Source organism: Aethalodelphis obliquidens, unplaced genomic scaffold (assembly GCF_003676395.1).
Source record: "Aethalodelphis obliquidens isolate GAN/ISIS:26980383/991018 unplaced genomic scaffold, ASM367639v1 scaffold3, whole genome shotgun sequence".
Taxonomy (NCBI): Eukaryota; Metazoa; Chordata; class Mammalia; order Artiodactyla; family Delphinidae; genus Aethalodelphis; species Aethalodelphis obliquidens.
This window is the reverse complement of record NW_020837947.1, coordinates 43,102,670-43,126,433: the sequence shown is the minus strand read 5'-3', so window position 1 is coordinate 43,126,433 and position 23,764 is coordinate 43,102,670. Positions and strand designations below refer to the sequence as shown.

Below are 23,764 nucleotides of genomic sequence, written 5' to 3'. Positions count from 1 at the left end.
AAAAAAAAAAAAAAAAAAAAAAAAAAAAAGAAAAAGAAATATATATATATATATATATATATATACACACATACTCACATAAGAGCAGCATATTGCTGACCTACCTTCAATAGAGTACCTGTTCAGCTATTTTAAGTCATTGGGATAGATAAGATATAAGCAAAAGTACCTAGTAAAAAATACCTAGTAGTTAAATTATGACAAAGACAAAAACGATCTTATGGGGAAAAAATGAGAGTGAATTTAGCTTCCATATTTCAAAGTGCACTGTACATATGAACTACCATATGACCCAGCAATCCCACTATTGGGCATATACACTGAGAAAACCATAATTCAAAAAGAGTCATGTACCACAATGTTCATTGCAGCTCTATTTACAATAGCCAGGACATGGAAGCAACCTAAGTGTCCATCGAAAGACGAATGGATAAAGAAGATGTGACACATATATAAAATGGCATATTACTCAGCCATAAAAAGAAATGAAATTTGAGTTATTTGTAGTGAGGTGATGGACCTAGAGTCTGTCATACAGAGTGAAGTAAGTCAGAAAGAGAAAAACAAATACCGTATGCTAACATATATATATGGAATCTAAAAAAAAAAAAAAAAAAAAAGGTTCCAAAGAACCTAGGGGCAGGACAGGAATAGAGATGCTGACGTAGAGAATGGACTTGAGGACGTGGGGAGGGGGAAGGGTAAGCTGGGACAAAGTGAGAGAGTGGCATGGACATATATATACTACCAAATGTAAAATAGATAGCTAGTGGGAAGCAGCCACATAGCACAGGGAGATCAGCTCAGTGCTTTGGGACCACCTAGAGGGGTGGGATAGGGAAGGTGGGAGGGAGATGCAAGAGGGAGGGGATATGGGGATATATGTCTATGTATAGCTGATTATACAGCAGTAACTAACACAACAATGTAAAGCAATTATACTCCAATAAAAATGTTTTAAAAAATACCTAGTAAAAGCAAATAATAAGTGAAAAAGCCTGGGTCTAGTAGGCAGTTAATTAATATTTATTGAGTCTTATCTGACTCACTCCCCTCTCTCACTAAGAATTCCCTGGCCAACCAGCCTGCATTTGTTAAACCATAGACTTTGGTGTACCAACTTATCTGCTCCTGTAGCGTGCAAAAACCATGCTTTTGTGATGCTCACCATCCAATAGAAGGATGTACAGCGCACTTTGAAATATGGAAGCTAAATTCACTCTCATTTTTTCCCCATAAGATCTTTTTTGTCTTTGTCATACTTTAACTGAAAATCAGTTAAAATATCAAAAAGACTACATTGAAATTATTTGGATATTTGGGACCATATGAAGTCTGATACATATTTGTCATTCAGCACGTATAATCAACTGCTACCCATGAAAGCTGGAGACTTCTTTATCCTATTTCAGACCTGATTTTTTTCCCCAATCTACCTGTGAATCACACTGAACTAGTTCAACTTCCTTGTCCCTTGAACAAAATATTATTTTTGTGCCTTTGGGCAAGGTCCTCCTTTTACCTGGAATATTATTTTCCTCTTACCCCAAGACCTTCACCTAACTGCTTTTTGTCTTTCAGATGTCAGCTCAGAGTTTCCGTAGGAAAGCTTCCCTGCCCACCTCCCACCCCACTCCACCCCACCCTATCCCAGGTCCTCCCGTGGCCCTAAGTCATTTGAATTCTCTACTGGACAGAAGATTCTTGAAGGGCAATAACTGTGTTTTGTTCATCTGTGTATGCTCCGTGCCTCTTAACAGATGCTGATCACTGTCTTGGTTAAATCAATGAATAATTCAGGTGTGGAAGCCAGCCTCCAAGATGGCCCACAATGACCCCGCCTCCTATCATTCAGGTAGTTCCCTCCAACGTTGTCCCAGAGTTGACAGCACCTGTTGTGATTAGAGCTACAAAGAGACCTATGTGACAAAGAACTTCATGAAGCCTCTAACCGACTGCGAGAAAGGCACTGAAGCCACGTGAGTGAGCTTGGAAGTAGATTCCCAGCCTTAGTCAAGCCTTCAGAGACTGCAGCCCTGACCAACCGCTTGACTGCATGTGCATTAAGCTGTGAAAGGCTTTGAATCACAGCCACCTAGCAAAGCTGCTACCAGATTCCTGATCCTCAGAAACTGTGTGAGATAATAAATATTTGTTGTTTTAAGAGGCTGCATTTGGGGGTAGTTACACTGCCCTAGATAATGAATATACCTGGCAAAGTAGAGTCTGTGCCTTACCATTTCCAGGGCCCCTCTGATAATCCCACAGAGTAGTAAACTGCAGTAGCACAGAGAAGATCGCCCAGCAGGGAGCTCTTCCACAAACTCCACCAGAGGATTCTTTTTTGGAATCAGCGAAAATTCATTTCTGCTTGAATTGTTACAGGTCACACTTGGTGTAGTTCCCAAGTACATCTTGAAGGCAACCTAGTAAACAGGAAAAAATTTACAAAACTTGGTCTAGAACAAAGAACTGTTAGTAAGGCACCCAAATACCCTTTTCCAGGCACAATGGTTAAGCTCGTGGCGTGTGTAGTCAGAAAGCTTGGGTTCACACTCAGCTTTGAAATTTACTGACCCTCTGACTTGGACAACCCTTCAACCCTTTTATTTTCATGGAGTATCCTAAAGGACAAGTTTTCTATGGAAATAACACGGTTTATGAAACTTAGAGTTAAGGCATCATTTTTGAAAAAATCTTTTTCAAAAGTGAATATCCTTTAGGAGGGTAAGAAATTAAAATATTACCAATCATCAGCATACTAGCATAATGTTTGTCACATGTGCCTAGTAAAGGATAAGATCCTGAATTAGAAGGGACCCAAGACACACCTGCCACAACAGGAAGGCGACAGAGCAGAGGGCAGAGGGTGCCATGGGAAGATTAAACCCAAGGGTGTGTTTTGGGAAGTGGAGGGAGCCGTAACACCAAGGATGACAAGCCTCTGAGAAGGAACAAGGGTTAGTGGTGGGAGGCACATAAGTGAGTCATAACGCAGCTTCTCAAAAAAGTCTGCTGTTTTAAAGCTGAAAGAATTCTACAATGTAGAGATAGAGGAAGCCTTGGAGACTATTTCTTGCATACCTCCAGTTTCTCAAATGAGTAAACTGGGACTCAGAGAAGTAAAATGACGTGGCTAAGTTTACATTGTAACTTAGTTCCCTGGCTTCCAGTCCAAGGGACTTCCTTGTCACAAAATATACAGGCCTGGAATCTGAAGTTCATTAATGGAAATTTTCAGCTTGACTGTTGTCTTTCAAGTGCCTTAATTAATTTAATTTTAAAAATTAAAAGCAGTGTAGGACAGATATAGGGACAATTTCCTTAAATTATTTATAATTAGAAGTACTAGAAGTTTCACCATTCATTCATTCATTCAATAGTACTCACTGAGTACTGTGCCTGTCTAGCACAGTGCCTGGCACACTGTGTAGTGCAGTGTGGAGTTCGATAACTATTTGAAAAACGAATTATTGAGTAAGCATCCATTCTGTGTTTAACATCGTATTTATGCCCAGAATACAAAATGTAATAAGATGTAGTTCCTGTTTTATAAGGGCTCACAGTTAAAGAGGAGCTATAGATATTAAAAAAATAACTGCAATACTATAAGCTCTGCAAGAACAATATTATATATTTGGTAGCAACCCTTGAAATATTCACAGAATAAGAAGCTTCTACCCTGTTTATGAATATTGAGTGAAAGTTTGCCAGGTGGACAAGGTCAGGTGTGTGTGTGTTGTGTGTGTGGGGGGATATTCCAGATAGAAGGAACATGTCAAGGGCATGAAATACCATGATGAGGTTCAGGGGAAGTTGGCATCTATCAATTTGTGGGCAACAGGGAGCCCCAAAGGTGTGAGTAGGCTAGGGGGGAACTGGTTTTCTGTTTTAGAGGGATCTCCTTTATGTCAGCATAGAGGATGGATTTAGGGTTGAGAATGGGGGTGGTCATGAGGTCAAAGGCAGAGATACCAATCAAGAGGTTACTATGAAAGTCTAGGAAAGAAATGATTAGGACCCTTCTCACTTTGTCTTTCATTCAAAACTCAAACTCTCCCTGAACTTTTCCATATAAATTTCAAATAGCCCAACTCCTAAAATTTGGTTTAAGTCACTAGTCAGTTAAAGAGGATGTAAAATGAATCTTCCAGATCTTAAGTCAAAGTGCAAAAGTCTTAAGCAACAAGAGAAAAATACCATCATGAAACTCTAGGCTAGGAGGCTTGGTTCAATGGCTCTCAATCAATTGGCTGAAACCCTATTTCTGCTAATGTTGATTCCTCTGGATGGAAAATTCCTAGACTATTACTATCTGCAGAGTCGCAATTTCTTTCTGATTCTCAATCCAAGTCACATGGAAATAACACAAAAATGGAGGCTGTTCACTTTGAATTTACTCTGATTCTCAGTGTTTTGGCTCTAGTTTCATGGCCTAATATCCACCAGTAGGAGGCATTATCTGAACACTGTTGGGAAATATTCATTCCTAGGGAATGACATTGTTTCCTTATCTGGCTGAATTCAGTCTGAGAAGGACTGTTGCTTCTAACGAAGAAAGAGCTCCACCCTCGGCCACTGCCACAGCTGCTCTGACAATAAATAAGAGCAAAGCGTTTTCCCTTTGTGCATCTCCATCATGGATGCTTTTCAGGGGATTTTAAGATTCATCCTCAACCGGAAAACTGTTATTGGCTACAGCTTTTTGGCTCTGCTGACTGTGGGAGGTGAGCGTCTCTTTTCACTCGTGGCTTTTAAGTGTCCCTGCAGCACTGAGAATGTGGTGTACGGATTGGTTTTCCTTTTTGCTCCTGCCTGGGTGTTACTGATCCTGGGATTCTTTCTGAACAACAGGTCATGGAGACTCTTCACAGGCTGCTGTGTGAATCCCAGGAAAATCTTCCCCAGGGGCCACAGCTGCCGCTTCTTCTATGTCCTCGGTCAGATCACTCTGAGTTCATTGGTGGCTCCAGTAATGTGGCTTTCTGTGGCTTTGCTCAATGGGACGTTTTATGAATGTGCCATGAGTGGGACCAAAAATTCCAGACTCCTGGGGCTGATTTGCAAGGGCAAGCCCAAAGAGTGCTGGGACGAACTTCACAAGGTACCTTGCGGCAAAATCAGCATGACCCATACAGACAACGAAGAACTGAAACTGTCCCTGCAAGCCCAGTCTCAGGTAAGAAAGGACAAACATGACTTTTTTTCTTTTTTTCCCCAGAGTGAGCTTGAAGTGTTCTCTCTGTACTCTGTTGAGCCAGGGCTGAGTCTGAATCCTCCTAAAACATTTTGAAACTAAATGGAAATTGGAACACGGGGCAGCATTAAGACAATCTGAGGAAAAGCTTTTCAGTGGTTGCTTGGCTAGTAATATTGCTGATTGGATTGTTTTTTCCATTTCTGAAAAGAAATCTCCTCTGAGTTATACATATGTAAATACTTATGTATTTTAAGACAATCTCTCTGGGTTGATTTTGTAAATAATGCATGACACTAACTCATAATAGAGTGCTAATGGCAGAGTAATTAGAAGTTACTGCCTTCTATTAATTATTTTCAAACTGGTTTCTCAGAAAAACACACGTATCTATTAAAATATAGCTGAACGAAATAAGATAATACTTTCCAAAGCCGCACATAATACAATGAGTGTAGAGATTCCCTTGCATGATTTCTGGCAACTGCTATCTCTATGTATAAATATTGTCGGGATGGAGGAGAACTTCCTGTATAAAGTGGGGGTTGGCAGTCTCTCAATAGCCTTCAGTGAAACGGGACCATATTCTCCAGGGAGGTTTCGTCCTGTGCTCTGTGCTCTACAGCTAAAAAAGTTCTTACATTATTTTAGAAGCTCAAGATTTGGGGCACTGTTTTATTTAACAGCAGGAAATTGTAGCTTTACCTAATTGACACAAGGAAGTAGCTTGTCATCCTTCCAGGTACGTGAGCACAAATCCAGATGTGAGCCTGGCCCTGGCCTCAGGAAAAGACTGAATTCCTACTTGTGAGGAGTAGGAATGACATTCCCCAAATCAAAACAAGCAATAAGAGTAGGTAAATAGATCCACAGTTTTGTCAGGAATGCTATTTGTTTAAGAATAAATGTGCTGAAAATAGTGTAATTTTACTTTTTTTCAGCATAGACTTGCCTTTTCAACAACACATCAAGGCAAAATCTTTTTCTAAAATCATACTTTCCAAAACTGGTTGGTGATATAGTCATACTCTCTTCATAAACTGCTAAGCCTAAAAATGCTCCCCAAACAAAATCTTTTGTTTCATGCATAAAGCGCATCTTAGATAAAAACATGCCAGGCTCCCTTCTTTGGTTGAAGGAAGGTATTAATTACAAATGCTATGATACAATGAGTGATGTATGATTTGTGTCCTCGGGCACCAGGCTCCATTCAGGTAGATCCAAACACTTGTCACTGTGTGAACTTTTCTTCTCTAAACAGAGACATAAGGAAATCATGCACATCCTCCCATAGCTTAGCCTGGGCACGCTGAACTGTTTACTTTTCAGAGGAATGAGAGGGGCCTGGGGCTGATTCCTAGAAGAGGCATAAGAGATGTGGACAAAGGGAGCTGTGTCACAGCAGGTGCTGACTACAGTGCTTCCCACAGGCAGGAGCAACAGAGTCCAGACCAACAGCTGGGTGTGCGGCTGGGGGTAAAAGGTGCCGCGTCCATGGGTGGAGCAGAGAAATGAATCCAGCTGGGTGGCTTGCTATTCCTCAGGAAGGTAGGGTAGAGCAGTGGCAAGAACTGTGTCTTGGAGTTTGCTCTTCTTGGGTTTGAATACTGATTCTACCACTTACCAGCTATGTGGCCCAGAGCTACTGGTTTGACCCCTCAGGGTCCCAGTTTCCTCATAGTTTCCTCCTACCTGGGAGGGGTGCCAGAAGGTATAGTAGATGATGGACGTAAATGGACATAAAGCTGCTGGCAAGGAGTAAGTGTTCTAAACTGACGAGAAAAACGCCAGGGTTTCAGGGAGAAGACTCGTGCAGAACGGGACACTCTTGAGGGCTGGGGTGGGAGCATCCACCATGTCTAGGTAGACCCTGGGTACCATGAATTTGGGAAGAACAGAGGGCTCAGTGCTCAGTGCTCAGCGCTCAGGTGAAAGCGAGTCGAAGGTAAGGTCATGCAATGCGGGAGGGGGAGTCTGAAGCTGATCAAACAGTTGACGACACAGCAGCATTGGTTCAGATACTGAGGTGGGATAGCCTACGGGCCTACAGGAGAACCTGTGTGGAAAAAGAAAGGTAGGGGTTAAAGAAAAGAGGAAGATCCAAGGGAGCTAAGCACAAGTGACTAAAGTAAATGTGAGGACTTTTCACACGATGGAAGCTGTGCTTCATTTGTTAAATCACATCAGAAAGATATCCTGTGTTCAGTAATGCTTTTACATAGACATGGATACATTGGAAAAGTAGCAGCACATGACAATGGCTGATACTGAGTCACGTGTATGTCTACATCATCTCATTTTAATGCCCCAAATTACCCTCTGAGGTAGGTAAGCCCCACTTTACAACTGAGAATCCTGAGGCATGGAGAATAGCCACAGAAAGGAGAAAGTTGAGATTTAAACCCAACTAGTGGCAACCCAGAATTAACATTCATGTGGGGTCTGGGACCCTGTACAATGACCTCCATAGTTTGGAGTTGGAGTTTGGGAAACACTTGTTTAAAGCATTGGAGCATATTTGTGGTTCTGTTACGGTCTGAATGGGTTCATTTGCAGATTGTTTCTGTGTTCAGATAGGCCCATCTGCTGAGAAATACTAAGGGCCATCTAACTAAAATGTCAAGAGAAACTTTGAAAGAGCTTTGTTAGCTGTCCACATATGAAATTAATTCCAATTGTGAAAAATATAATTAGAACACCAAAAAGTTTAGAAGATAAGTTGAGCTGCTTAGACTTCTGCTTTTAAAGTTCAGAAAAAAAACCCAGCAGAACCATTTCGTATTCAAAGAGGAATTTGTTTTTTCCAATTACCCAAATTCAGAACCAGCAAATCCTGAAGGTTTGCAATGACTCTATTTTTTTTTTCTTGGCTTTTATGCAGGCTTCCAATTCTTATAGCTTCAGTTTCCTTATTGTGTTACGTTTGTCTCACTTTATCCTGGATAATGAGTGATGATACTTCTGTCAGGGAGGGTCTGCTCTTCTCTGCAAACAATGTAACATGGGAAACATCAGTCACGGGTCATGAATATGCACGTATCAACGCCTGAAAGCACTCCGCTAAGGAACTGGTCATTTGCTCAAATGAGCGCATTTACTCATGCACAGAATTCTTCCCTCTAATAGCTAGTACTGTTTGAGGGCTTGGTTTTCCCAGTTCTTGGATAATCTATATTTTTGCTCATTTCCATTTGCCTACCTTCTGGGTCTTTCTTTGCATACCAGCAATGGTGGGTAGGATGGAGAATAGAGGTTAGGTAAACCCTAACTTTATTTGACTGTAAGAAAAACCTGTCGTTAGTAATTAAGAGGAAGGATTTCAACCGAGGTCTGATATTAAATTAGCCATACACTTCCCAATAACACTACCCCGGCTCCCGGAGAAGTGGCTTTGCTTTGGAGGTCCTCAATATTTCTTTCTTTCTAAGATTCTAGGCTGGTTCCTGATTTGTTCAGCAGCTTTCTTCTCTCTGCTCACTGCTTGTTATGCTCGCTGCCGATCAAAAGTTAGCTACCTTCAGCTGAGTTTTTGGAAGACGTATGCACAAACGGAGAAAGAGTACTTGGAGAATACGCTCCTGGACTATGCCAAAAAGCTGAGTGAGAGGAACCTGAAATGCTTCTTCGAAAACAAGAGGCCAGAGGTCTTCTCCATGCCTACCTTTGCAGCCTGGGAGTCTGCTTCAGAGCTGCATTCTTTCCACCCAAACCAGCAACATTACAGCGTCCTCCACAGGGTGGTGGAAGATGGTCTGGAACTTCGCCCTGAGGATGATGAGACTACAATGGTGCTTGTGGATGCTTCTCAAAATGTGCAGCTCACCCACCATCACTGACTCGTGGCGTCTAGACATCTTCCTACTGCGTCAACAGCTACCCGAGCATCTCTGCGTTTTCTCACATTTAGCGTTTCTTTATAAGACAATAACGCAAAGGCAAGCAGCTTTGCAGCTCCCAGGTGCAGACAGTGTCATGTGCTCAAACTGATTTTGAGTGACCGGCCAAGGATGGTGACAGAGGTGCTGTCGCATTTGTTGGGGGTTGGGCTCAGGGGCTTCAAGTTCTAAGATTTTATGATTGACAGTGAGACTCATGCAAGAAGGTCTGCCACTCTGTGTAAATATGGTCATGGCATCCGGGGGTAGCAGTGGTGACTTGGAAGTGAGTGTGGTACTCTTAACAGACTTCTGTACAGTGGGATCTGCAGTGTAGTTGGTAGAAATCCTCACTCAGTAAATCTATCCTACTGCCTTTCAAGGATGTGTGAAATTCTATCATTTGAAATTCATTTCCTTGGAATCTGAAGACACCGGTTCTCAGAATAACACATTAAAAGAATATGATGCATAAAATTCAGAGCTTTTCACATGTTTCCACTATGCACTGAAAGTAGACCCCTACGGTCAGGGCTGTATTAGGATTTTTGTGGGCTCTAGGTACTTTTGCCTTCATGAAACCATTTCTACATTAAAAAATACACATACACACAAGCACAAATATACATATATATATTTATGACTATTGATATAGACATATATTAATATTACATGTTAAAACTTTTTTTCAACCTTGAAGTTCATTTATTTCCTGTGACTTTATAAGAAACTAAAAACACTTTTGTGGGCACTTACAGAATGCAAATTTTGCATTCTATTATGTAATATATCCACATTAGTTTAACTATACAGATATATTAATTCCCTCTAAATCTCTGAGTGGGATTGATATTTAAGGGAGAGGCACCATGTTCTATGCTGTGGCTCACATCTTATACCACAGAGAGTCCTTGCCTCCTAGTTGGAGAATCCTGGGGATGAACTCCTTATTACTATGGAACATTATCCCAAATTGGGGAAAGGATCCTATAGGTATAAGACCTGAAACAACATATCATTGGGAACTTGGAGGTGCAGAGTCAGGTTGTGTGTGTGTGTGTGTGTGTGTGTGTGTGTGTGTATGTGTAGGTGGGATAGTGGGAGGTGGGGACTGTGATGTTGCAATGTTTGAAATATTGTTTGGGTTTTAAACATGGTATGTGATAAATGTTTAACAACTGGCTCTCAAAAAAAAAAAACAACAACCCTGATTTGAAGTGTTTGCCAATTTCTATGATGTAATTTCAAGTTACCAAGGTGATGTCACTGAAAGCAGAGTTAGGAAGAGATGCTAACTATGGGCTCTATGAGCCAGAACTTTCTAAGAAGTTTTTTATAGCTAGTATTTTTTTTTTTTGCATTTACTTTGATTCTAGCCAGATCATCTCCCGTGCAACTTTGGTGCATCTGAGTTTCACTGTAATAAAACCTAACCATGGGAAATTAAACTTGGCTCAGTGGCTCCAACTGAGAGATGGAGTCTCTTTCTCTTCTTGATTCTGACCTTAATGAACCAATAGAATGTAGCAGAAGTGAATCTAGATTGCAGAATTGTTGCAGCTTATGCCTTGGTCTCTGGCAATGCTCAGCCTGGTAAAAGCCAGCCACCATGTAAGAAGTCCAATTACCCTGAGAACGCCAAGCTCTGAAGAAAGCCAAGCTAGACAAATGGAGAGCGAGAGAGAGAGGGAGAGAGAGAGAGAGAGAGAGAGAGAGAGAGAGAGAGAGATTAAAAAGAGTTAGTTGGCTAACTCCAACTCTTTGAGTCATTCTATTGATAGGTTAGGTAAAGTACCAGGCATCTGAGTGAAGAAGTCATTTTGGACATTCCAGCCTCAGCAGACAAGACATGGAGAAGAACCAGGGGACCCAACCGACAGCCAGAAAAAAGGTCCCAGGTCTATGGTCTGAGTGAAGTCATTCCAGCCATCAGACTTTCGAGCCACACCATCTGAGGCTGCAGACATTACAAAGGGGTCCCCACTATGTCCTGTCCAAATCCCTGATCCAGAAAATCATGAGCTTAAAAAAATATTTGTTGTTTTAAGCCATCAGATTTGGGGGCACTAAGAAGTAAGATAGCCTGAACACTAATATGTGAAAATCAGAATTTATTAAAAGAGAGAAATTAGAGGCAAATTTAATTTATACATAGATTTTTACCAAAATTCTCCCTATGCATAGGTGTTTCCTTAATAATTTTTTCCTCTTGATTTCAGGAAGCAGTATATCCTCTATGGAATGATTTGATAGATGCTGAATAGGGACCTCTCCAAACTAGCTCCACCAAAGCCTGAAATTCATTTTTAATGATTTTGGTTTGAAAGGAACACACTGATGTGAGTTAATTCAGTTTAAAATAAATAACTGAAAAAAATTAAAAAAAAAAAAAATAAATAAATAAATAACTGAGAGGAGAAACATACTATTATCATTAATACCTAGAAGAAAATGGCAGTAGAAGGCACAGGATAGGTTGGCCTTGAGTAAAAGCTAGAAACAGATTGGTCTTCTAGGCTTGCTCCTCACAGTGTTGCCTTCAAACCACAGCATCAGTAAATGAGGGAGCTGTTAGAAATGCAGAACCAGACCCCATCCTAGACCTGTTGAATCAAGCCTGCTGTTAAACGAGATCTTAGGTGATTCCTACGCAACTTAAATTTTAGAAGTGCTGGAGTGGTGGTTCTCAAACTTCAACGCATGCCAAAATCATCTGGAGGGCTTGTTAACATGTAGATTGCTGAGCCCAAGTGTCTGATTTGGTAGGTTTGGGGGGAGAATTTGCATTTCTAACAAGTTATCAGGTGCTGCTGCTGCTGGTCTAGGGATCACATCTTGAGAACAGCTGCTCTAAAGCAGGGGTCCCCAACTGCCGGTCCGTGGCTTGTCAGGAACCAGGCCGCATAGCAGGAGGTGAGCAGCGGGCAAGCGAGCGAAGCTTCACCTGCCGCTCCCCATCGCCCCCCATCACTCACATCACCGCCTGAAACATCCCTCCCAAACCCCCGTCTGTGGAAAAATTGTCTTCCACAAAACCGGTCCCTGGTGCCGAAAAGGTTGGGGACCACTGCTCTAAAGCACAAAGCAGGCCACACCAAGGAAGGAAGCCTAGAAGAACTTCAGAATCTTGGGCCCCACCCCAGACCTACTGAATTAGACTTTATGCTGTTATCAACCTGAGAACATGGGGTAACTTTCCATGTATTTTCTATTTATTCAAGGTGACCTTTTATCCCTTAATGATATTTTAAAGTTTTCCTCACATAAGTTTTGCAAGCACTGTGCATTTGTAGGTAACTTCTTTGCTGCTAGTCTAATGGTTTCTTTTTCCTGTGATATTTTCTAAATGATGGTTATTTGAGTACATGAAAAAGCTATTACTTTATGCATATTAGTTTTATACCACTATACCTTACTGATTTTCAAATTATCTTATTCTTCGTAGAGCTTTTCAGAATTAGAAAATAAATATTTTGCAACCCCTAATGACATAATGGATCTGGACAACAAATAATGAATTCTGAACTACCAGGTGAAGGCGGGATGGGTGAGGAACATGCAACTTGAAGCCACTCCTCTGTCTTAGCATCCCTAAAAATGGGACAACCACACATTATGTGACTCCTTATGTTATGCAGTGCAAGAGTAAGTACACAGTACAACTTGTGAAATATTGTTTCCTAAAATAACTAAATCTGACTCTAATCAAGATCTTACTCTTAGTTTATAGGAAATGTAGGCAAGAGAAAACAAGTTAATTAACACCATGAGGAAGCAACCAAGTAAATATAGAATATAGGACATGCTATCGGATGTATGACCCAGCTTTCCGTAGACCAATGGCATTAAAAAAAGGAGAATAAAAGACTTAAGAGATGTAATGACCAGAAACAACATGTGGGCCTCATTTGTATCCTGTTTCAAACAACCATTGACACAGGATATCTTTGAGATATTTAGGGAAATATGAATGGGTATTAAATGGGTATTAGATAATTTCAAGGAATTGTTCATTTTGATGTGTATGATAATAGCACATTGGTTTATGCTTTACCAGTTTGAGATGCACATTGAAATATTTATATGTGAATTACCAGAATGTCTAGAGTTTTCTTTAAAATATTTCAGCACAAAAAAAAGGGTGGGCTGATAGTTGAAACAAGAAGGGCAAAATACTGACACTTATTGAAGCTGGATAGCAGGTACTTGGGACTTATTACATATTCTCTTTATATTTGTGTAGGTTTGAAATTTTTCATAATAGTTGTATAATGAAATAAACAATGTGCTCACCTCAGTTCTTTTTGCTGAAGTTCTGTCAATCAACTCCTGCTTGCCTGGAGTTTACCCTCCAGTATTATTCTCAGAAAAAGTTCTCAGGAATCCTATTCCCTGAATTTTTACATATTCAAGTTATTGACCTATTCTATACTTGAAGGACAGTTTAGCTGGTTCACACTTTCTCTACTTGAGTATATTTTAAGTGTTACTCCACTGTCTTTTGTCATTGAATTCTGTTAAGGAAACATCTGATGCCATCTTAATTTATTACTCACATGATGTTTTTAACCTATATTCTCACAAAATTCTTTCTTTATCTTTAAAGTCCAAAAACAGTACCAAATATGCTTTCAGATAGGTCTTTTGGATCAATTTTCCCTGCTACAAGTTACACTCTTTCATTATGGAGAAATATTTTCTCTTGTTTCAAGAAAATGGAGTTGGCGAGTTTCCCATTATTCTCCTTGTTGCTCTATATGATTTTTAAGAAACCTTATGGTTTTAGATTCAGAACTAAGCCACTGCTATGTTCCTATTGGAATCTCATTAATTTAATAATAATTTTAAAAAGCTAAGTTATCTTGTGGTCTTGATTCTTGTTTAACCCATTCCTACCCTCTCCTTCTCCTTTGCCCGTTCATGCAACCAGCATAAAGTCAATACTTGCAGCCCCTCACCTATGAGATGAATAGCAAGGAGCAGTGGATCCGCACATGTACCTTTTATATGGCAGCTGCAAGGATGAAGACTTTTCTCGTTTGTGTGGTTGCTGCCTTGATTGTTGTCCTGTATTCAACCAATCCCATCATTGCCCAAAGTTCCCAGGGGAACCTAGATTGCCCTGAGGAGATGACACAAGGAAGGATCTGGCTCCAGTTCTAATCATTTAGAGCAGTGGTTTCTGACTAAACCTAAATGAAGCCCCAAATGTGTACTGGGACATAATGAGACTTAAGGAGAGGTAGAAGGGCAAGCTGAGCTACTGAGGCTGGACTTGAGCATGGAGCGTAATCCCAGAAGGAGGCCTGGGGTTACTTGTAGGCAAGGCAAGTGTCAGTGGCTTTGTACTTATACCTATTGGAGTAGGGTTTTGGTCAAGAGCATTAGGTTAGTTTAATCCCTTTTGGAGATTGGAAGATTCTTTTTTTTTTTAAACTTAAAAAAAATTATATTTATTTATTTATTTTTGGCTGCATTGGGTCTTCGTTGCTGCGTGCGGGTTGTATCTAGTTGCAGTGAGCAGGGGGCTACCCTTCATTGTGGTGCGTGGGCTTCTCATTGTGGTGGCTTCTCTTGTTGTGAGTCTAGGCACGCGGGCTTCAGTAGTTGTGGCTCACGGGCTCAGTAGTTGTGGCTCGCGGGGTCTAGAGCACAGGCTCAGTAGTTGTGGCTCATGGGCTTAGTTGCTTCATGACATGTGGGATCTTCCTGGACCAGGGCTCAAACCCGTGTGCCCTGCAATGGCAGGTGGATTCTTAACCACTGCGCCACCAGGGAGCTCAGAAGATTCTTATTACAAACATAAAATGTCATATTTGAGTCTGGAAGAAAACTGCTTTTAGGTTGCTTCAAATAATATTTTCAAAGTTCAGTAGTTTGTTAAAATTGAGTTATGCAGAAAGAATACTTGCCCAGCTGTAAGAGAGATCATATTCTAAATTTTGCTATTCCACCGAAGAGGAAAGGCAGAATTAAAATTTATTAACAAACTATTATGTGCTGGATACTTTACATAAGATTTATATTTAAGATTTCACAAGCATACTGAGAAGGATTATTGTTTCCATTTTTTACGAATAACGCTAAATTTCAAAAAGGTTAAGTTTAAGCCGCAGGTAAGAGATAGAGCTTAAATTTGCACCTGAATTAGTCTGATTCCTAACTTCCATCACACAAATGCTGCCTCATGTTCGTTTATTCTCAAGTGTTTATTTAATCTTTTGAAGCAAGTTTTTTCATTTGTAATATTAGAGTGTTGGATTAATACATCAGAATTTCTTTCAATTCTGTCATCCTAAATCTTAAGGCCAGTAGCACATGAATTCCCAGTCAGTTGGCTTCTTGATATACTCCTGGGAATTGATGCCTATCTCCAAGTTTCTTGGCCTCTGTCTGGGTCCCTGGCCCCTTTCCCTTTCAGCACAGCTTTTCCACCTTGGGTTTCTAGATATTTGAGACAGTTATGCTCTAACTATGCTTCTAGTTCTCTATATTGATAAGGTCAACTTCCCATTTTATTTCCTTAGGTAAAAATGACAATTGAGGGCTTCCCTGGTGGTGCAGTGGTTGAGAGTCCGCCTGCCTGCCAATGCAGGGGACACAGGTTCTTGCCCCGGTCCGGGGAGATCCCACATGCCACGGAGCGGCTAGGCCCGTGAGCCATGGCCGCTGAGCCTGCGCGTCCGGAGCCTGTGCTCCGCAACCAGAGAGGCCACAACAGTGAGAGGCCCACATACCGGAAAAAAAAAAAAAAAAAAAAGACAATTGATAAAGAAGGAATTTTCAGCAAGGGAAAGTTCATAAAAGATTTAGAATAGTCCCCAAACTTTAACTTTTATACCTTTTAGAGCACAACTTTCTGTCTGTCTGTGTGCATAGCTCTCTCTTCACAGTTTCAAATTTCCTGACCCTACAGCTACACCAATGCCAGAGAAAAATCTTTAAACGTTTTAAATTGTAATGACAACTGAGATTAAATTGGGAAAAATGAATTAATCAATTCACCTAATCACATTCTCTAGATCATTTCAAGGAATAGGATAAAGTAAGAAAAGTTATCAACTCAGGTGAACATTGAATAATTTTGCTTTAGAAAATACCTCAGAATATATGCATCCTTTGGCAGAATACATAACCTATAAAATGATTACTAGTTGCATTGTAACAACGTTTTATTCCTACATTTTAACATAAAAGGATGTGCTTCTGCAATAATAATAATTGCTGATGATATCAACAGATCAAGATGATTCTCCCAGGAGTTTTGTTGGTATTTGTGCCATGAGCGGAAACACGAGGGATAGTGCTTTTAAAACGCTTGCTCCCTTAAACAATTGGCTATAAGTGAGTTTCACTGACCCTATATAGGAAGTAAAGTGGTTAAAGAAATATGCAGACAAATATAGAGTTACAGACTAGTGTTTGATCAATATCCATCTTCTTTGGAGTGAAGGACCTGGGAGACAAAACTTCTCTCCCTACCTCCTCTGCGAGAGATAAGCTAGTTATCTCTAGGTGGGCTTTGTTTTAATCGAGACTATCCTTGATTACATCTCTCTAATGTTTTCCACTTTTTTTCCAATGACATTTTATTTTATTTGAAACACTTAAAGGAGACAAAATGAGTGGTAACTCTGGAAGAATTTGGACTGAGGGACGGGAGGGTAGCAGTCATCACATGCCACCTTGCCTCTGCAGTGATCACCCTAGAGCACCAAGGAATGCAGTTTGAAAACCTCTGCTCTAGGGCACTGGATGCCCAGTAAGATCACCTGGGGAGCATTAAAAAAGTTCTGATGCCTGAGTCTTTTTCCCAGAGAGTGTGATTTAATTGGTCAAAATTGGGGCCTGGGCATCAGGATTTGGGGGGGAAAGTTCCAGGAGATTCTATGGGGGAGTCAGGATTCATAACCGTTACCCTGGAGCCTCACTGAGAGGTCAGGGCAAGTCTGGACAAAATCTTACTTCTGACACAAACAAAGAGTCACACCATGCAGGGCTGACCAAGGGTGTGGCTGGCCTTCCATGTGTCTCTGAGTGTGGCTGGCCTTCCCCATGTGTTCCTGAACCTTTAGGCTCAGATAAAGGTTGCTTGAGCCTTGGGGGTTTTGTTTCCCAGAGTATTTCCTCAACTGTTTTCGTCTCTCAGTAAGGAGTTTCATTGTAAATAGTTACATTAATGAAACGTTCCCCATGTGATTGCTATTTTCAATCCACACACTTAGATTTGTTTCATAAGTCAGTCTCTCATGAGTTTCTTCCAAATAAGTTAAGCAATAGGAATAAAAACAAGAATCTCCAATGGAAACTTAGGACAGCCTAGATTTTCATGGACTGAGATATCTGGAAGATTGAAAACTTCCTTCTGGAACATCTTTGGTAATAGTGTTAAGGAGACAAGATGCCTAGAGAAAGCCAGTTTGCTTGTAAGGCTGGATCATAAACAGGAGTGGAAGATGGACGTTCATGAGTAAGGGGAGATAACTTGCAGAATTTACTGAGAATTGAGCCTTAAGAGATACTTTTCTGTGACTAAAAGAAAAATAATGTTACACAAACGTAGTAACAAAGTTTAAGCGTAATTTTCCTGCAGATGCCTTGCCTTCATATCGGGAATCTGCCTTAAGTAATTGATGCAGTCTTCTGGGTTAGACCTAATCAGTCTGCAGAACCCACAGATCTTGTGGTTATGCACACAAGCTTGTCCACAAATGAAAACTTTCTACGTTTTTCTTCTTTCTCCCCTCCCAGAAGTACAAAGGGGAACAGAGCAAGTGCGTGGGTGTTTATATAAGGCAGTTCTTGCTTACTCAGAGGGGAAAATTAAGCCTAAATGGTTATGTTTGTTTAAACAAGTTTCTTATTTTTAATAATTCCTCCGCCATATTTCTGGACCAAATGGTAAGAATTTTCAAAATATTTTGTGCGTTCCTTTTGCTGTTAATATTCACCATTTTTAAATACTGAGAATTTTATGACTATAAAGGGTTTTTCTATCCTTATAATTTTTTCCACTCCCATCTTCCTTGCTCAAAAAGGTTACTAAGAAGGAAAATGGCCTGACATTCAGCTAACTGTGAGGCCATCCTTCTCTGGAATGCTGTCTGGTGCCGTGCTGTGGCTTCTATGGAATTCAATCCCTGTTTACCAAGGGCTCCCACTTATTTTAATATCATATGTTGGAAAAAGTAAAGTAATTCAATAGACCTCTACCACTAAATTGTGAGTTAGCCTTTGAAAAATAGTAAGTAGTAGCAAAGAAAGATGTTCTATTTAGGCTTAATCTGATTAGCTTCCATTGCTTGGTGGAGGGAAGAAAGGAAGCAGTAATCCTAGGAAGGGGGTTGGGAATTAGGCACACACTGTGCCTTAACCCTGGGACCCACCTCTGCCTGCACTGTGCTAAGAACTGCCCTCTGACCTGGTCTCCAGTCCACCCTGTTGGTTGTGAATCTGACCCTCCAGGGCTGCCCAGACCCTTCTGATGAGTGACCGAGTCTGTCACTTGGCTTCTTCCCACCCTTCAGCTCCCTGCATGAGTCACAGGTGAGGAATGCCTGGCTCCCGAATGCAACGTAGACTCTGAGGACCTCAGTTTCCCACTTCGATCTTTTGGGTGGGGTTAGAGGCCCATACCATCATGGCTAAATACTCAATATTCTATTTACAAATGATTCTAGTATACAACAGTGGCAAGATACCTAAATATTTTAGGATTGGGGAATCTTTGTGACAGAGTCACAATGCTTGGCTGTGTGATGGAGGTGACATTAGTGGTAGCCACGCTGCCCCTTCTCCCCCTTCCCACACTGCACTGTTGGGATTCCTGGCAGGTTATCTTTGAGTTGCCTGACGTGGATAGATTTGAGCTGAGTGGCAGTTGGCCTCCAGTATTATGTGTGTGGGGAGCACATATTCCAGAAGAAGGAAGGCTGGGCCAGGGCATGTTATCATCTGGTGGTGCTGACCACTAGGCAGAGGCAATGACACGCTCCCAGCCCTGATGAGGTAACAGCAAGACACATCACGGCAAAATACAGTCCTCCGCATCAGTGAGAGATTTCAACAAAGGGCAAGCATTGCCTAGCAATAAAAATGTTCCAAGTCTCCCTCTATTTCGTGCCATTCAGGCTGCATTTCTTCGTCTATCCCTTTAAGTAAGTTGTGTGTAAAAGGAAGGGGTATGTGTCTGTCTATGTGTGTCTGCGTGTTGGGTGGGAGGGTGGTGTGGGAATGGAGGCAACTTTAAAATTAAGATTTAAATTTTCATCCTGGTAAAGGAAAAAAAAAACAACAACATTCAAAGCGCTGAAAACAGCCTCTCCATTTTGTGCACAGAGTTATGATGTCAACATAATCCTGCGTGTTGTGCCTGGTACTGGGTGCATTCCATTTAGGCTTATACTCAGAATTGTGAAACATGGTAATTTTCAGGGAAAGTACTTCTTTTAAAAATGTACATTGTTTAGAAAATGAAAGGAGACAAATATGGGGGGGGGAAGAAGAGAAAGTAAAATACAGAAACATAAGGAACAAAACTGTTTGTTTTGTTTTTAAGAGAAAAACAATATCCTAAGATATGCTGATGTCTCTGACTTGAATGGCCTGGTTCAAGTTCACTTCACCTGGGCAGTTTTTCTATTCACATAAAAAAATCAGGTCATCTCTGGTAACATTCTCTGAAAAAACACAGACTGCCAAGAGAAAGGACTGCAAGAGATTTAGAAAAAGAGAAACAAAAGCAAAAGCCCCATAGGATTAGAGGACCAGAACTTTTATGATTGGTTCCTTTATAAGAAATTCAAAAGAAAAACCTAATACTATCTACTGTAGTACAAAATCATTTTTCTTAGGAGAACTTGGTTGTCTCCCTTCCACCAAAGCATCCCTCTGAGTTTACTGTTCTAAGAAATGTCTGCCCCGCTCTTGCTAATGGTCTAAAATGTTTACTTTCAACTAACAATGTAGTTTCACTTGGACTGCCTCATGGGGGAAGTATTTTTTTTTTTTGGCGAAAGGTTTGCTTACTTGATTATTATCTCCAAAATGCATAACAATGACAATTCCCTACTTCAATACCTTATAGTTAGCATGCTAAATGGAGCCTGCTACACTATTCTATACAGGACTTCTAGCTTCTGGAACAAAGGAAAACAAACAACAGCATCAAGATGAACAGTAAGATGAATAAAGTGAGCAGAGCATTCATAGGTGAAGTAAGACTCATAAATTACTGCTACTAATTTCCTAGACAGGAAGAACAAGGTCTTTGCCAGTTACTTTTCCCCATTTGGGGAAAACTCAGGATGTTTTTCATAACCAAATGCCCTTCCTGAGGGGTTCCCTACGATGGCCATGCTTTGTGTCTCATTACCCTATTGTTTTGGCCACAGATAATGGACAAGGATGGGCATTTGAGAACCCGGACTGTCAGTCCATAGTTTGGCTGGAGGCCTGAAAGTGGCTTAGCATGAAAACTCTACCCAGCAGAGGGCTAGTGATTGGCTGCACAGGCTAGAGACTCTTTTTGGGACTTTGAATGTGAGACACACAGAGAGAGTCACAGTTTGGATGATTGGGCAGAAGACAAAAAATGCCTGGGGAAAAGAGAGTAAGCAGAAACCAAGAGGCAGCAGAATCACGGAGATGGAGGGAAGATATAGAAGAATAGAATGATATTAATATGTAGCTGCAAGAGCATAATAACGAGAGAGTAGTTGAGTCACCAAAATGGCAGAAGACTGAAGTAGGGAACCATAAATGCCTGCTTCTGAGACGACAAGACAGACTGAATTTCTGTTCTTCCATGAGGCTTAGCTGTCGTGTCCCAGAATATCCTCACAATAAACCCCTATGACCTGACAACCCAAATGCCAGCAACATAAAGAAGCCCACCTAACACAATTTGGCTCCATGATGAGTTTTAGGATACATTTCAAATATTTTCCACAATAAATGGGAATGATTTATTTAAATGATCATTTTTGTCTCTAGCATCTCCTGATAATAAAACTGACCATAAGTATGTTTGGAAAGCATGAGATATATTTTTGTGTAACTAAAGAGATGTTTTCTAGATCTTAGACCAGAGAAAGGTACAATTGTATTTTCTATTTGCGCTTATAATAAACTGGAAGAGATATGAGCCCATTAAGTAAGTTAAGTGATATAAAATATCTAGTGATTTGATTACCTCTTTAATGTTTGCATTTTGTAATTACAATTGACATCAATGTAGCAAGAATGAATCTTGCCCCGAAACTTTCTACACTCATATAAATCATGGAAAAAATAAACGTTTCTATAAAATTATCAAGATGAGTTTACTGTCTATTATTTAATGACAGTCAGTTATTTTCCTGTCCAGGATCCTATTGTAATTCAAATCTTGTTATTGCTGTTTTGTTATTGTGAGCAACCAGACATTTCTGGAGCATTGAATTTTCACCGTAGTAAATATTGCTTGAAATAAGGGGGCTTTTGCCAGTAGTGAGAGTTAGGGTAAAGGGGAAGGGATAGGAAAGAGTCTTTAATTTGGAGATGAATGTTGCCCACTGCCCTCTTCTGGACAGAATAGGAGGAGCAACAGTGTGTAGATGTGTGAAAAAAAAAATCTTCAAATATTTTGTAAATTCACTTCTATATTTAATGAATGTCTACAATGTACTGGTTTGCCATGGCATGGTGGTCCAAACCCCAAGAATGTCTGAAATTTCCCTTCCTTTGGAAAAGCTTACAGACGTGATGGGGAAATGAAATTTCCCAGAAATGAACTATAACTTCACTGGACAATCTAAGAAAGTATCGAGTCAAATTGTATGTCTATTAACATAACTCGGGAAAACTTCATATTATTTTTGTTCTTTGTAAAACATTTTTGCTCTAGTTGGATGGAGAATAGGAATATATACAAAAGAAGCTGGCCAGCAGCAAGTTCTTAGAAGATCAACAGGCACAAAATACAGTAAAACTGTGTGTCACATACTGATTAAAACATTAAACTAAAGGGCAGATTTATACAGCTCTATGTTCATAATAAAGATGCTCTCAGTAAAGTTGATCATGAGTTCCCTTACCTTTCCAAGGTTTCAATTTATACTATTCAAAGTAAAAGATCTCATTTTTGCTTTCCAGAATTTCTAACAAGCACAATATATGGAGTTCCAATTTTTCAACCTAAGGATCAGAATTTCAAGTTTTATAAGTCTGTTTCTATTTTTTATATATTTTATATCATATTTTTCTCTATTTAAAAATTTCATCTTACTGTGACACCACCAATGATGTGATGTTTTTACTGAAAAATCATACATTCCCCCTATACCCCTCAGAACAACCATCATAATGACATTGACCTGACAGTAAAAAGCCTTCCCAGCTTTGATGAACAGAGTTTGCACCAGACCAAGTACTTGTAAACACTATCTGTAACTAGAAGGCCCGGATGCCCTAAGGGGGGCTTTGGAAGCTACAATCAACACACTCATCTATTTATGATCTAGTTCTGTGTCCAGAGTTTAGCTAGGGAAAGCAATACCTGAAAATCAGGAGAACTAAGGCTGGAAGAGGTCTCACCTGACAGATACGGAAAACGAGGTCTGGACAGGCTAAGTGACTTGCTCAGGGTCACACAGTGGGAATGTGGCGGAGCAGGATACGTACTCTTTTTTTTTTTTTTTTTTTTGGTCGTACGCTGGCCTCTCACTGTTGTGGCCTCTCCCGTTGCGGAGCACAGGCTCCGGACGCGCAGGCTCAGCGGCCATGGCTCACGGGCCCAGCCGCTCCGCGGCATGTGGGATCTTCCCGGACCGGGGCACGAACCCGTGTCTCCTGCATCGGCAGGCGGACTCTCAACCACTGTGCCACCAGGGAAGCCCTGTACTCATATTTAATCTCCATTACATTGGACTTGGTTAGACTACCGCTCTGAATCTGAGGAGGATCAGAGCTCTTCATGTTTAACTCGTAATGGCAACATCATAATATTTCTTGTCAAACCTATCCTTTACGATGATCTTGATTTAAATGATCAAGTTTATCTCTGATTAGCTTCTCCTAATAATAAAACTTTTATCATAAATGTGTTTGGAAACCATGAAATATATTTTTGTGTATCTAAGGAGCTTTCTTTTAGACCTTAGACAGGAGAGAAGTATAACTTTACTTTCGGCTTGCTCTTATAATAGACACAGGAATTTATGCCTGTTAAGTTAAACCCTCTAATATTTCATTACTACAACTAAAATCAACTATGGTAACTCTACTGCAAATTCCACATTTTCATTTTTCTCAGAATGATGATCATAATAGGAGAAAAATCTTCAAAGCTATATTTTATATATTTTTTTTATTGAAGTATAGTTGATTTCCAATGTTGTGTTAGTTTAAAGTGTACAGCAAAGTGATTCAGTTGTACATATATATATTCTATTCAAAGTATTTTAAAGAAACAATTAATTTTTGGAAAAAGCACTAGAATAAAGTCAGAAGAATTAAATTCTAAGCTGGCTTTTTTTTCTCTGAAAACTATAAATTTTTAAAATTGAAGTATAGTTGACTTACAATACTGTATTTGTTTTAGGTGTATAGCACAGTGATTTGATATTTTTATAGATTATACACCACACAAAGTTATTAAAAATATTGTCTATATTCCTTGTGCTGTACATTATATCCCTGTTACTTGTTTATT

The 23,764-nt window shown here is 40.2% G+C and overlaps 2 protein-coding genes across 2 annotated transcripts in view; one reads left to right on the top strand and one right to left on the bottom strand.

Moving 5' to 3' along the window:
* Positions 1 to 2,472, bottom strand: part of TRAPPC3L (trafficking protein particle complex subunit 3L) — a 3,631-nt gene extending 1,159 nt beyond the window's left edge. The window contains exon 1 of the mRNA XM_027093486.1: positions 2,238 to 2,472. Coding sequence (XP_026949287.1) covers positions 2,238 to 2,414 — 177 coding nt within the window. The 5' untranslated portion in view covers positions 2,415 to 2,472. The remainder of the gene's footprint in view (positions 1 to 2,237) is intronic.
* Positions 2,473 to 4,555: 2,083 nt separating this feature from the next.
* Positions 4,556 to 10,758, top strand: CALHM5 (calcium homeostasis modulator family member 5). Its single transcript, XM_027088057.1, has 2 exons — positions 4,556 to 5,179; positions 8,626 to 10,758. The coding sequence occupies exons 1-2, from the start codon at positions 4,640 to 4,642 to the stop codon at positions 9,031 to 9,033; spliced, it is 948 nt and encodes a 315-aa protein (XP_026943858.1). The 5' UTR covers positions 4,556 to 4,639; the 3' UTR covers positions 9,034 to 10,758.
* Positions 10,759 to 23,764: the final 13,006 nt, after the last annotated feature.